This window comes from Trachypithecus francoisi, unplaced genomic scaffold (assembly GCF_009764315.1).
Source record: "Trachypithecus francoisi isolate TF-2019V2 unplaced genomic scaffold, Tfra_2.0 Lachesis_group13, whole genome shotgun sequence".
In the NCBI taxonomy this organism is placed as follows: Eukaryota; Metazoa; Chordata; class Mammalia; order Primates; family Cercopithecidae; genus Trachypithecus; species Trachypithecus francoisi.
Window position 1 is genome coordinate 35063179 of NW_022681458.1, and position 14833 is coordinate 35078011.

A 14833-nucleotide genomic window follows, 5' to 3' on the forward strand; every position below is an offset into this window, starting at 1 on the left:
TAAAAACCAGGATGTTTTATTTCTGGGATAAATGTAAAGTACCAGGTCGTAGTATTATGAATAAAAATTCAGTTTTGAAAAATACCCTGTTCTTTGCCTGGTATCAAATGTATAATTTAATGTTTTTATATAATTTAACATTTTTATATATTGAATTGCTTGTAATTACAAATAAATACAAATACACATTTTTTTTTTTTCATTGAAATCCCAGGTTGTAGCTGCTTGTGCCATGCCAGTAATGAAGGGCTGGAATATCCTAACAAACTCAGAAAAATCCAGGAAAGCCAGGTACTTTATTGTTATTCAACGTAGTACCCTTTCATAAAGCAGAAAATTACACATTTTGGTATTTGGACCTTACCATAGATTAAGAATTTAATATCAAACTCTGAAGAAGTTGGTGTGCTCAGCTTCTAGGAGCAATAGAAGTGAGTACTACATAGTAGAGGAGGTCAAGTCAGGAGTTTATGGTATTGAGCCTTAGGATCAGCATTAAAAATCCTTGTTTAGTAACTTGCTCAACTTATGATGAAGGGTTAATCTGGACTTATTAAGCTGTTACTATATTGTACTGGGACTGCTTGTGTTTGTTTTTGTTTTGAATTAATGTGAATATTTTCTGAGGACCATTCAGCAACTTTTGATCATTTGGTATTGTTAAAAGTTACAATTTTCTTTATTTTTTGAAACAAGGTCTCACTGTGTTGTCCAGGCTGGTCTCAAACTCCTGGCCTTAAGTGATCATCCTGCCTCAGCCTCCCTCCCATAGTGCTGGGATTACAGACGTGAGCCACCAAACCTGACCAAAAATCATAATTTTCTATGTTCTCTAATTATACTTTATTCTAGGCTCCTCTAAGCATTTTCCAGATTGTGTGTTTAATACTACCAGAATGATACCCAGGAGGATCACTTGAGCCCAGAAGCTCGAGGCCAGCCTGGGCAACATAGCAACACCCCGTCTCTTAAAAAAATATTACCAGAATGATAGATAATTGGCATTTCTGATACTAAATGTAAAATTACTATTAATTGTATAAAGAAAAATACATCTATGAAGGTTGTTTAAATGACCTATAGGTGGGCCTGGCACAGTGACTCACGCCTGCAGTTCTAGCACTTTGGGATGCCAGGGTGGGAGGATCACTTGAGGTCAGAAGTTCGAGATTAGCCTGACTAACATGATGAAACCCTGCCTCTATTGAAAATGCAAAAATTAGCCAGGTGGGTTGGTGGGCACCTGTAATCCTAGATACTTGGGAGACTGAGGCAAGAGAATCGCTTGAACCCGAGAGGCAGAGACTGGAGGCTGCAGTGAGCCAAGATCGTGCCATTGCACTCCAGCCTGAGCAACAGAGGGAGACACCATCTCAAAAAAAAATAAAGTCTATAGGTCATTTTGAGTGACAGCAGTTTATGTCAGTGTGTGTGTATTTGAGAGTCATTTTATCTGTTACAATTTTCATACAGGGAAGGTGTGATGGAGTTCTTATTAGCAAATCACCCACTGGACTGTCCTATTTGTGACCAGGGAGGTGAATGTGATCTGCAGGTATGTAGTAGAATTCTGTCAATCTTTTTGGTTGTCTCAGATGTTAATTTTACTAGCAGCATTCGATTGACTATTTAATAATCTACTTAAGGACCAGTCCATGATGTTTGGAAATGATAGGAGCCGATTTTTGGAGGGGAAGCGTGCTGTGGAAGACAAAAACATTGGGCCGTTGGTAAAGACCATCATGACAAGATGTATACAGTGTACTCGCTGCATCAGGTAACTTTTTTTCCTTTTTTCTTCTATTATAGAATATCATTGTATACTTAATAGTCATAATTTGATGAATAATAACATTGGAAAGAATGGCTACTTTTGTTGGGTGGGAGAAGAGGGATGCTGTTTTTGATATACCAATAAAATAAGTTCACTTTCATTTAGTACCGACTTCAGGTGGTTTAAAAATTAAAATCTATAAGCATTTGCTTTCACTCATAACTTGCTGAGTTGTACCCATATGATTTGTACAGGTTTCTGCATGTGTGTTACACTTCAATTAAATGTAAACATTTCATTGTTTTTTATTCTAGGACTGTGCTCACCTTTGAAAATATACTCATTTCTTTTTAGTGTTTTGAAAGTCATCTCTTTGTGATCATGAATAAGGAAGGAAATAATTTTGCTGGACTTAACCATTGATGGCACATTTTTTATTTTGTAGGTTTGCAAGTGAGATTGCAGGAGTAGATGATTTGGGAACAACAGGCAGAGGAAATGATATGCAAGTTGGCACATACATTGAAAAGATGTTCATGTCTGAACTCTCTGGGAATATCATTGATATCTGCCCTGTAGGTGCGCTAACCTCTAAGCCCTATGCCTTTACTGCCCGGCCTTGGGAAACAAGGTATCTTTGTATTTTATGACAATTTGTTTTTTGTCCTTAATTCATTACTATTCAAAAATATATTAAGGTTCATTTTCTTCCTGAGTTTCAGGTGTTTTGGTCTGTTGACTTTTTGTTTAAGTAAAACTCTTTAAATAGAAGGTAAGTAGTTAGAATGGATTGAACCTGTGCAAATTAACTGTCATTTTCTTGGAAATTAATTCTAAAGTACTCAACCACAAAATTATTTTTTTCATGTGTTCTTTCAAGGAGTTTAATAGTGTTGATATTTTAAATTCATAGTCTCCCATGTTGTTGTTTATTAGTTTTCAACTAGGAGGAATGTCATGTTTTTTAACCAGTTTCTGCTAATAGACATTTAGCTTGTATATTTCTTTATGATTACAAATCTGTAAAAAACATTGCTGTGTATAAATTTCTGTGTATATATCTCATTCTTGTGATTAAACCAAGAAATGGAGTAGATAGATGCAAGAGGTGTGAATATTTTTAAAGTTCTTAAAGCATAACAAATTATCTTTCAATTTTAAACTTTATGTTTTTCAACTTTGGGATTTGGCTTTTTGTTTCCATGTAATTTCTGTGTCCTTACTGAGAATCTCTACTTGCTGATTCGTGGTTGTCATACATCCCCTTCAATTTTTAAACATTATTTTCTTTGGTTCTTTGAATGTATTTTAATAGTCTTGGTTTTATTTTTAAGTGAGGCTTCTTAGGAGTTCCCCTGTGTCTGCATAGTTTAGTAATCAGGTATAATTATACTTCAGACACCTTGACCTAATACGAGTTAATTCTTTGCCAGTGAATCTGTATGTGGATGGAGGAGCATATTCAAAGTTCAGGCTGTTTTCAAGTCTGCCCAGCTATTACTTTGCATTGGGCCCTGTGGGTCTCAGTGTTACCCAGGAGTTTGTGAATAGATTGAGCCCTCTCTGGTTTCACCTGCACATGTGGCGGCCTCTGCTAGGAATGCTTGCCGCAATTACCACTACAAACTTAGGCTAGTAAAATCTTGGCTATCCTCAGCTACAATGACCTCCAAAGCTTCACCTCCACAGACAAGTTTGCCTGTTGCTCCAAATTAAGTGAGTTGTCTCCATCTGTACCAAAGAAGTTCTCGTCTTCACAGCCTGCCCCAGCCTCGAAGAAATTCCATTTTGAGGGAGTAGAGAGGAGCATAGGAGCAGCACTGAGCCCAGCCACCGGTTTTTCAGTGCATAAACGCTTAACACATTCTTGTATGCGTTTACATCTCTAAACTGCTGAAATGGTGGGTTTTGCCATTTTTGTCCAGCTTTACTTTTGCTTTTCAGTGGGGAGGTTTTTTGAGCTCCTTCATCTCTCATAGACAGAAATCCTGCCCCTCTTTTTGAATCGTCCCAGATTTGGCTAGTTGGAGCCCCTTCAAACTAGCTTCCGTGTCAGATAATAGTTTTAAAGGCTTCCTTACTGTGCCCGGAATTTGTGTTCAAATATAGGTGTGCCAGGAGCAGTGGCTCATGCCTGTAATTCCAGCATTTTAGGAGGCCAAGGTGGAGGATTGCTTGAGACCAGGAGTTCAAGACCAGCCTGGTCAACATAATGAGACACTGCCTCTACAAAAAATTTTTAAAATGTGGTGAGAGGATAGTTTGAGCCCAGGAGTTCTGGGCTGCAGTGATCATGCCCCTCTAGCCTGGGCAACAGAGTGAGACCCCATGGCAAAAAAAAGTATGGGGGGTTCTTTTATTTAATTGCAATTCCTCTGAGCTTCATGTTTTAAAGTAATTCAGAAAGGGAATTAATTGTAAAAATTTGTTTTTGGTAAACCAGGTAACAGAAACTTTCTTTATTCTCAAAAGCACCATAGTAAACACCATATGTGTTTCTCAGAAAGACAGAATCCATTGATGTAATGGATGCAGTTGGAAGTAATATTGTGGTTAGCACAAGAACTGGAGAAGTGATGAGGATTTTGCCACGTATGCATGAGGACATCAATGAAGAATGGATCTCTGATAAAACCAGGTATATGCTATATTGTTTTCCTTAACTTTTGCAGTTTATTTAAAAGAAATTTTATGATAATTTTAAAGAATTATCTTTTATATTTGCAAATTAGTTACTGAATATAGACTACTGGAATCTGAGCTGCTTATGTAACATAATACTGACTTTAATAGTCCTAGGTCAATCCCTGGATATTGTGTTTACTTTGAGAAAGATATTTTTCCCTCCCACGTGGAGAAATTGAAGTAGATTGATACATTCTCAACTTATTTCAGTTTGTTCATTAGAGAAAAGAAGCTAGGCTGGGTGTGGTGACTCACACCTGTAATCCCAGCACTTTGGGAGGCCAAGGCGGGATGATTGCTTGAGAAAGAAGCTAAATAAATATAAGAGTTTGCACAATGTAATTTTGACAAAATATTTAGAGATACTCATGTTTTGTAAATAAAAATGATTTGCCTTTTTTAGCTATCAGATTATTTTGTGTTGTAATTTTAAGATTGTTCAGTTAGCTAAAAGTATAAGAAATCAAACTTTTTTTGTATGTATTTAAGGGAAGAAATCAGACTTTCAGATGGTATTTTAGTTTTAGGTGAAGTTCTTAAAATCAATTAGTTCATCTCTAAAAATATCTAAAATAATTACTTGTATCTAGGTGTTTAGATATTTGACACTTTAACCAGTACTGTATTTAAATAACATTTCTCATTGATTTAACTTGAAAATTATAGTTACTTATTTAGCAAGATTCCACAATCATGTAATTTCTGTTTTCTAGATTTGCCTATGATGGGCTAAAACGTCAAAGACTTACTGAGCCGATGATCAGAAATGAAAAAGGGCTTTTAACCTATACTTCTTGGGAGGATGCACTCTCTCGTGTAGCTGGAATGGTAAAAATTGAAATAAATAGTGTTAAATAGTGTTTGTGATTATCAAGAAACATCTTTGCCATGAAGAAGGAGGATGTATGTTTCTTCCCTTTTTTCCTTTTGCCAAGATTATGATGTAATCTTCCATTTTACAGACATCTGTTGAGGACATATGCTAGATATTATGCTAGATTAAGGGATATAAAGACCACGGACATGTCATTCCTGCATCTTAACAATTTTGTACTGAAGAAAGTTGCACAATTCAGCAATTATTATATGCAGCTATGAGTAATTATATAGGGAGTAGTATGAGTGAGAGCATGTAGGAGGAATCCCTAACTAGGACAGGCATATCAAGATGACTTCCTTGGAGGTTGCAGTGAGCTGAGATCGCACCACTGCACTCCAGTCTGAGTGACACAGTGAGGCTCCATCTCAAAAAAAAAAAAAAAAAAAAAAAAGATGCCTTCCTACAGAAGGTGACTCTTAAAGAATCTGAGAATTAATATGAGCTTGCCAGAGTATGAGTGGAGGGAATAGTTTTCTTGTTAGAGAAAGACAACATAAAGCACTAGAGGGAAAGGCAGCTACTTCAGAGGAGGTTGCATTTAAGGTAACTATAGTTCCACTTCAGACCTCATTTTGAAGTGCCTTTGTTCCTAAATATGAAACAGCTTCATTCCAAGCTGATGTTATTAGCTGTGGCCCCACATAACACCTCTGCAGCTTTTCACTTTAGATTGATTGATTAATTGTTGTACAACTTTTTTTTGTTTTTTTGAGATGGAGTTTCGCTGTTGTCGCCCAGGCTGAAGTGCAGTGGCGTCATCTTGATCTTGGTCACTGCAGCCTCTGCCTCCTTGGTTCCAGCAGTTCTCCTGCCTCAGCCTCTAGAGTAGCTGGGAATACAGGCATATGCCACCACGCCCAGCTAATTTTTGTATTATTGGTAGAGACGGGGTTTCACCATGTTGGCCAGGCTGGTCTTGAACTCCTGACTGCAGGTATCTCCCCGCTTCGGCCTCCCAAAGTGCTGGGATTACAGGCATGAGCCACCGTGCCTGGCCGTGTTGTAAACCTTTTTAATCAGAAGTCTGTTAACTTTTTTTGTACTTGAAAACAATTACCGTTTTATTTTCTGAACATTTCACTGTGGTCTTTGCTGCATGTAGGTTTCTTGGTGATGCCCTTTTCATGTTTTTAGTTGCAGAGTTTTCAAGGCAAAGATGTGGCAGCAATTGCGGGTGGCTTGGTGGATGCTGAAGCCCTAGTAGCTCTCAAAGATTTGCTTAATAGAGTGGACTCTGACATCTTATGCACTGAAGAGGTCTTCCCCACTGCAGGAGCTGGGTGAGAAATATGAAGCTAGGATCTAGGCTTTCCTTTCTTCTTTTAGTTAGAAGTTATGTATAAAATGTGACAACCTGGATTCTCCAACATATCCCCCAGTTTATTTTCACGTATAGACCAAGATCAAACCAGGAATTATAGGAAATAGAGGAATCCACTTAACACTAGGTATCTCAGGCCGGGCACGGTGGCTCACGCATGTAATCCCAGCACTCTGTGAGGCTGAGGCAGGCAGATCACCTGAGTGCAGGAGTTCGAGACCAGCCTGGCCAACATGGCGAAACCCCGTCTCTACTAAAAGTACAAAAAAAATTAGCCGGGAGTGGTGGTGTGCACCTGTAATCCCAGCTACTCGGGAGGCTGAGGCAGGAGAATCGCTTGAACCTGGGAGGTGGAGGTTGCAGTGAGCCAAGATCACACCACTGCATTCCAGAGTAGGCGACAGAGTAAGACTCTGTCTAAAAAAAAAAAAAAGTATCTGAAATGTTTATTTAATTTAGAAATACTTCATAAAATTTTTTGTTTGGAAATGCAATGGGTTTGATGATAGAATATTTCATGGATTCTCTGTATGTATTAATTTTAAAGTAAATTCGCATTTTATATATTGTATTTCTAGCACAGATTTGCGTTCCAATTATCTTCTTAATACTACAATTGCTGGTGTGGAAGAGGCAGATGTTGTACTTCTGGTTGGTACAAATCCACGTTTTGAGGCACCACTGTTTAATGCTAGAATTCGAAAGAGGTTGGTAATAGTATTTATTCAAGATTTAAAAATATTTACGTAATTTCTTTGTTTTATATGTGAAAAATGACATCTTCCTAATAGGTTAGTGGTAGTGAGACTCCAAAAGATAACTGGAAGACAATTTTTTTTTTTTTTTTTGGGAGGGGATGGAGTCTCACTCTGTCACCCAGGCTGGAAGTGCAGTGGCGCGATCTCGGCTCTGCAAGCTCCGCCTCGAGACGGGGTTCACCATGTTAGCCAGGATGGTCTTGTTCTCCTGATCTCGTGATCCGCCCGCCTTGACCTCCCAAAATGCTGGGATTGCAGGTGTGAGCCACTGTGCCCAGTCTTTTTTTTTTTTTCTTTAATTTTTTTTTTTTTTGAGACGGAGTCTGGCTCTGTCGCCCAGGCTGGAGTGCGGTGGCCAGATTTCAGCTCACTGCAAGCTCCGCCTCCCAGGTTCACGCCATTCTCCTGCCTCCGCCTCCCAAGTAGCTGGGACCACAGGCGCCTACCTCGTCGCCTGGCTAGTTTTTTGTATTTTTAGTAGAGACGGGGTTTCACTGTATTAGCCAGGATGGTCTCGATCTCCTGACCTTGTGATCCGCCCGTCTCGGCCTCCAAAGTGCTGGGATTACAGGCTTGAGCCACCGCGCCCGGCCTCTTTAATTTAAAAATTTTTTTTTTTTTTTTTTTTTTTTTTTTGTTGAGACGGAGTCTCGCTCTGTCGCCCGGGCTGGAGTGCAGTGGCCAGATCTCAGCTCACTGCAAGCTCCGCCTCCCGGGTTCCCGCCATTCTCCTGCCTCAGCCTCCCGAGTAGCTGGGACTACAGGCGCCCGCCACCACGCCCGGCTAGTTTTTTTTGTATTTTTAGTAGAGGCAGGGTTTCACCATGTTAGCCAGGATGGTCTCGATCTCCTGACCTCATGATCCGCCCGTCTCGGCCTCCCAAAGTGCTGGGATTACAGGCTTGAGCCACCGCGCCTGGCCAATTTTTAAAATTTTTTAGAGATGGTGCCTTGCCATGTTGCCAGGCTAGTCTCGAACTCCTGGGTTCAGGCCATCCTCCCACCTTGGCTTCCCAAAGTACTGAGATTACAGGCGTGAAGTGCCACGCCTAGTTTCTACGATTTCTAATAGGTCCGTTTTCTCCTCTCCTTACCAGTCTTTTAAATTTATTTTGTTAGCTTTTTATTTTGAAATAATTCAAGACGCTTGAAATGGTCTTTGTATACATTTTGTATACTGTTCACATAGATTAACTGATGTTAACGTCTTGCCATGTTTGTATTATGATTCTCAGTGTCTGTGTATATATATAGTGTATGTGTGTATGTATGTACATATACTACATATGTAAATATATAGATATGTGTGAATCTAATTTTCTGAATCATTTGGAAGTTTCTGGTGGACATGGTGCCCTTTTATACCTAAATTCTCAGTGTGGATTTCTTTTTTTTTTTTTTTTTTTTTTGAGACGGAGTCTCGCTCTGTCGCCCAGGCTGGAGTGCAGTGGCCAGTTCTCAGCTCACTGCAAGCTCCGCCTCCCGGGTTTACGCCATTCTCTCGCCTCAGCCTCCCGAGTAGCTGGGACTACAGGCGCCCACCATCTCGCCCGGCTAATTTTGTATTTTTTTAGTAGAGACGGGGTTTCACCGTGTTAGCCAGGATGGTCTCGATCTCCTGACCTCGTGATCCGCCCGTCTCGGCCTCCCAAAGTGCTGGGATTACAGGCTTGAGCCACCGCGCCCGGCCATGGATTTCTTGAGAATAAGGAGCATTCTCTTAAATAATGAAGAAATTGCCGGGCGTGGTGGTTCAAGCCTCTAATCCCAGCACTTTGGGAGGCCGAGACGGGCAGATCACGAGGTCAGGAGCTCGAGACCATCTTGGCTAACATGATGAAACCCCGTCTCTACTAAAAAAAATACAAAAAACTAGGCGGGCGAGGTGGCGGGCACCTGTAGTCCCAGCTACTCGGGAGGCTGAGACAGGAGAATGGGAGGCGGAGGCGGAGCTTGCAGTGAGCTGAGATCCGGCCACTGCACTCCAGCCTGGGCAACAGAGCGAGGCTCCATCTCAAAAAAAATAAAAAATAAAAAAAAAATGAAGAAATTTAGGCTGGGCGCAGTGGCTCACAACTGTAATCCCACAACTTGGGAGGCCGAGGCAGGCGGATCACCTGAGTTTGTGAGTTTGAGACCAACCTGACCAACATGGAGAAACCCATCTGTACTAAAAATACAAAATTAGCTGGGCGTGGTGGCATGTGCCTGTAATCCCAGCTGCTCAGGAGGCCGAGGCAGAAGAATTGCTTGAACCTGGGAGGCGAAAGTTGTGGTGAGCCAAGATCGCGCCATTGTACTCCAGCCTGGGCAACAAGAGCAAAACTCCATCTCAAAAAAAATAAATTTAATTTTTTCGGTTTTTGAGATCTCGATCTCGGGTTACTGCATCCTCTGCCTCCTGGGTTCAAGCAGTTTTCCTGCCTCAGCTTCCCGAGTAGCTGGGAATACAGGCGTATGCCAACATGCTCAGCTAGTATTTGTATTAGGGGTCTTGCTCTGTCACAGAGGCTAAGGTATATTAGCATGATCGCAGCTCACTGCAGCCTTGACCTCCTGGGCTCAAATGATGCTCCCACCACAACCTCCTGAGTAGCTGGGATTGCAGGCATGCACCACCATGCCCAGCTAATTTTTTAAAATACCTTTTGTAGAGACGGGATCTGCCTATGTTGCCCAGGCTGGTCTTGAACTCCTGAGCTCAAGTGTTCCTCCTGCCTCGGCCTCTGAAAATGCTGGGAGTAATAGACATAAGCCACTGCATCCAGCCAGAAATTTAGTTTTGATACAGTATTATTTCATAAGTCACTGTTTATATTTAAATTTCTTTTTTTTTTCATAATTTCTTTTATAGCACTTTTTTTCTTTCCTCAGGATTCATTCTGGAGTCATATATTACAATTAGTTTTCATTTTTTTTATTAGTTTACAATTAGTTTCATAACTCTTCTTGTCCCTTTTTTGACTTTTTTCTTTTTTTTTTTTAAGAACACAAACCAGTTATTTTGTAGCATGCTGTCTTTTAAATTTACATCTTAGAGATAAAGAGGGTAGCCATATAGTTTTTGTCTGAACTAGGGGAGTGAAAGAGGGAATTAATAATTATATCAGGATAACAGGTAAAAAAAAACAGCACTATCTCAGAGAAACCAGACTATATAGTCACTGCACTTAAACAACTTTTTGGAAGAACTGGAGCTATAGTTCCCTGCTGTAGAGAATAAATATGAATAACATAGTATATTTTCATGAATTATGAAAATGTTTAAATATCCTTAATGGATAATTAAGAGATAATTGACCTTGCCATATAAATACTGCAAAATAAAAATTACAGATTAATTCTAAAATTAAAAAATTTTTTTAGGCCGGTGTAGTGGCTCACACCTATAATCCCAGCCTTTGGGAAGCTGAGGCAGGTGGATCATCTGAGGTCAGGAGTTCAAGACCAGCCTGGCCAACATGGTGAAAGCCTGCCTTCCACTAAAAATACAAAAATTAGCTGGGCATAGTGGCAGGCACCTGTAATCCCAGCTACTCAGGAGGCTGAGACAGGAAAATGGCTTGAACTTGGGAGGCAGAGGTTTGCAGTGAGCTGAGATCACGCCACAGCACTCCAGCCTGGGCAACAGAGTGAGACTGTCTCTCTCAAAAAGAAAAATAAATAAATAAAAAACTTTTATAGCTGGCCTAATAGCCTTTTATTTATTTTTTTTTTGAGACGGAGTTTTGCTCTTGTTGCCCAGGCTAGAGGGCAGTGGCCCAATCTCAGCTCACTGCAACCTCTGCCTCCTGGGTTCAAGCGATTCTCCTGCCTCAGCCTCCCAAGTAGCTGGGACTACAGGCACGCGCCACCACGCCCAGCTAATATTGTATTTTTAAAAGAGACAGGGTTTCACCATGTAGGTCAGGCTGGTTTCGAACTCCTGACCTCAAGTAATCCACCCGCCTCAGCCTCCTAAAGTGTTGGGATTACAGGTGTGAGCCACTGTGCCTGGTCTAGATAGCATTTCAAGGCAAATTAATGCATTGAATTGCCTTGGCATGCATTTTTGCAACACTGTTTTGAAAGGTACATAGTAGATCATATCTGTTAAATGTATTGTCTGTGCTTTTAACATTTTGTAAACAGCTGTATCACTTAGGATTGATGAGACCAGTGACTGCTTAGCTTAGTTATTTACTTCTAAAAATGTTGTTTTTATTTCAGCTGGCTGCATAATGACTTAAAAGTGGCCCTTATAGGCAGTCCAGTGGACCTCACTTACAGATATGACCACCTGGGAGATTCCCCCAAAATTCTTCAAGACATTGCTTCGGGAAGTCATCCATTTAGCCAGGTGCTCTCAACTTATATGTATCTACTCTTGTTGATTTTTAATTATTATTATTATTTAAACAACTGTTTTTGTAATAATCCTATGTGAGTGTTAAAACGTACACCAGGCTGGGCGCAGTGGCTCACGCCTGTAATCCAGCGCTTTGGGAGTCCAAGGCAGGCGGATCACCTGAGGTCAGGAGTTTAAGACCAGACTGGGCAACACGGTGAAACCCTGTCTCTACTAAAATACAGAAAAAAGTTAGCCGAGCGTGTCGGCGTGCGCCTGTAGTACCAGCTACATGGGAGGCTGAAGCAGGAGAATTGCTTGAACCCAGGAGGCAGAGGTTGCAGTAAGCCAAGATCGCGCCACTGCACTTCAGCCTGGGCGACAGAGCGAGACTCTGTCCCACTCCCAAAAAAACTTATACCAATACAGAAAAGAACATGAGGAAGAAAACATAACATTACATAAAATTCCACTACCCCAAAACAGGTATTGATAAAACATCATAATCATCTCTCCATTTATACAGAGAGCAAAGCAAGATGGCTGACTAGATAGTCAAACAAAAATGACATCATACTGTACATGCAGTTTTTATTTACCAGAGTTTAATTTTCTTGAAATTAGCTGAAAAGAAATCAAAGTAAAACTGGAAGAATTGCACTTTTAACTTCAATTAAAATCTTTCTTCACTACAAAAGGAGTTATTCCTTAAGATTTACCAGTCCTGCCGGGCGCTGTGGCTCAAGCCTGTAATCCCAGCACTTTGGGAGGCCGAGACGGGCAGATCACGAGGTCAGGAGATCGCGACCATCCTGGCTAACACGGTGAAACCCCGTCTCTACTAAAAATACAAAAAATTACCCGGCGAGGTGGCGGGCGCCTGTAGTCCCAGCTACTCGGGAGGCTGAGGCAGGAGAATGGCGTGAACCCGGGAGGCGGAGCTTGCAGTGAGCTGAGATCCGGCCACTGCACTCCAGCCTGGGCGACAGAGCAAGACTCCGTCTCAGGAAAAAAAAAAAAAAAAAAAGATTTTACCAGTCCTTCAGTTTTCATTTCTGAGGTACATGTTTTTTTCATTTGAGTTCTTTAATTCATTTTGTTGTTGCCTTTATTGTTTTGCTTTTCCCAAAGGTGGCTCCTGGGTGCCTGTATTCCTTGAGTTCTTGCTTGCTTGTGGTTCCAAGATAGTTGCTTCGCTTAAACAGTCTCAAGTGTAGGGAAGAAGGTGATGTGCAAGAGGATGAAGTAGCAAACCACAACTTGTTTATTTTGAATAGAAAAAAAATTATGATTAAAAGATCAAAAATATTTAAAAATATTCAGAGACAAGTCTTCCTTTCTCCTCTCTAATTTCCATCCCCATGTGGTAGGTGATTACTATTTTCAGAGAACGTTTTCTTTTCTTTTCTTTTTTTCTTTTTTTTTTGAAACAGTCTTGCTGTGTCCGTAGGCTGGAGTGCAGTACAGTGGCATGATCTCGGCTCACTGCAACCTTAGTCTCCCAGGTTCAAGCGATTCTTGCCTTAGCCTCCCGACTAGCTGTGACTACAGGCACATGCCACCGTGCCCAGCTAATTTTTTTAATTTTTAGTAGAGACAGGGTTTCATCATGTTGGCCAGGATGGTTTCAGTCTCCTGACCTCGTGATCTGCCCACGTTGGGCTCCCAGAGTGTTGGGATTACAGGCGTGAGCCACTGTGCCTGGCCTGAGAACATTTTCTTCTATAATAGATTTAAATATATTTTTTGTTAATTCTGTAACCTTCATTAAGAACTCTTTTATTTTATTTTATTTTTTTTGAGACAGAGTCTCGCTCTGTCACCCAGGCTGGAGTGCAGTGGCCGGATCTCAGCTCACTGCAAGCTCCGCCTCCCGGGTTTATGCCATTCTCCTGCCTCAGTCTCCTGAGTAGCTGGGACTACAGGCGCCCGCCACCTCGCCTGGCTAGTTTTTGATGTGGGCCGGGTGCGGTGTCTCACGCCTGTAATCCCAGCGCTTTGGGAGGCCCAGACGGGCAGATCACGAGGTCAGGAGATCGAGACCATCCTGGCCAACATAGTGAAACCCCGTCTCTACTAAAAAATACAAAAAAATTAGCCAGGCGTAGTGGTGGGCGCCTGTATTCCCAGCTACTCGGGAGGCTGAGGCAGGAGAATGGCGTGAACTCGGGAAGCAGAGCTTGCAGTGAGCTAAGATGGTGCCACTGCACTCCAGCCTGGACGACTGAGCGAGACTCTGTCTCAGAAAAAAAAAGAACTCTTGATGTGGTGGCTCACACCTGTAATCCCAGCACTTTGGGAGCCCAAGGCAAGCAAATCACCTGAAGTCAGGAGCAAGACCAGCCTGGGCAACATGGTGAAACCCTGTCTCTACTAAAAAATACAAAAAAAAAACAACTAGCTGGGCATGGTGGCATGTGCCAGTAATCCCAGCTACTCGGGAAGCTGAGGCAAAATAATAGCTTGAACCTGGGAGGTGGAGGCTACAGTGAACTGAGATCATGCCACTGTGCTCCAGCCTGGGCAACAGAGTAAGTCCCTGTCTGAAAAGAAAAAAAAAAAAGAACTCTTAACAATGCAGATGTCGAATCTTCTTTTCTATATATATATTTTTAAGGTCTCACTCTATTGCCCAGGCTGCAGTGCAATGGCAGAATTGTAGCTGACTAGCCTCAAACTCCTGGGCTTAAGCAGTCCTCCCACCTAAGCCTCCCCTGTAGCTGGGTCTGCATGCCTACACCACTGTGCCCAGCTAATTTTTATATTTTTTTGTATAGATGGGGCTCATTGTGATGCCCGGTCTGGCCTCAAACTCCTGGCCTCAAGCGATTCTCCCACCTCAGCCTCCTAAAGTGTTAGGATTACAAGCATGAGCCAACCTTGCCTAGCTTTTCATATCTGTGTTTTTTTCCTTTTTCCATTTATTTTGTATCGTGTACCCTGTCTTTTCTGTCCCTGTATTTAATCATGTTTTCTTTCTTTTCCTTTCTTTTTGTTTTTTGTTTTTGAGATGGTCTGGCTATTACCCATGCTGGAGTGCAATGGTGCTGTCTTGGCTCACTGCAGCCGCCGCTGGGACCACAGGTGC

The 14833-nt window shown here is 41.5% G+C and overlaps 1 protein-coding gene across 2 annotated transcripts in view; it reads left to right on the forward strand.

The window, feature by feature from the left end:
- NDUFS1 (NADH:ubiquinone oxidoreductase core subunit S1) overlaps positions 1–14833 on the forward strand; it is a 33746-nt gene that overhangs the window by 7885 nt on the left and 11028 nt on the right. For both annotated transcript variants that reach the window (XM_033230573.1, XM_033230575.1), the window contains 9 exons: positions 215–291; positions 1474–1555; positions 1647–1777; positions 2220–2405; positions 4278–4412; positions 5173–5287; positions 6474–6619; positions 7239–7367; positions 11628–11757. In XM_033230573.1, coding sequence (XP_033086464.1) covers positions 215–291; positions 1474–1555; positions 1647–1777; positions 2220–2405; positions 4278–4412; positions 5173–5287; positions 6474–6619; positions 7239–7367; positions 11628–11757 — 1131 coding nt within the window. The remainder of the gene's footprint in view (positions 1–214; positions 292–1473; positions 1556–1646; positions 1778–2219; positions 2406–4277; positions 4413–5172; positions 5288–6473; positions 6620–7238; positions 7368–11627; positions 11758–14833) is intronic.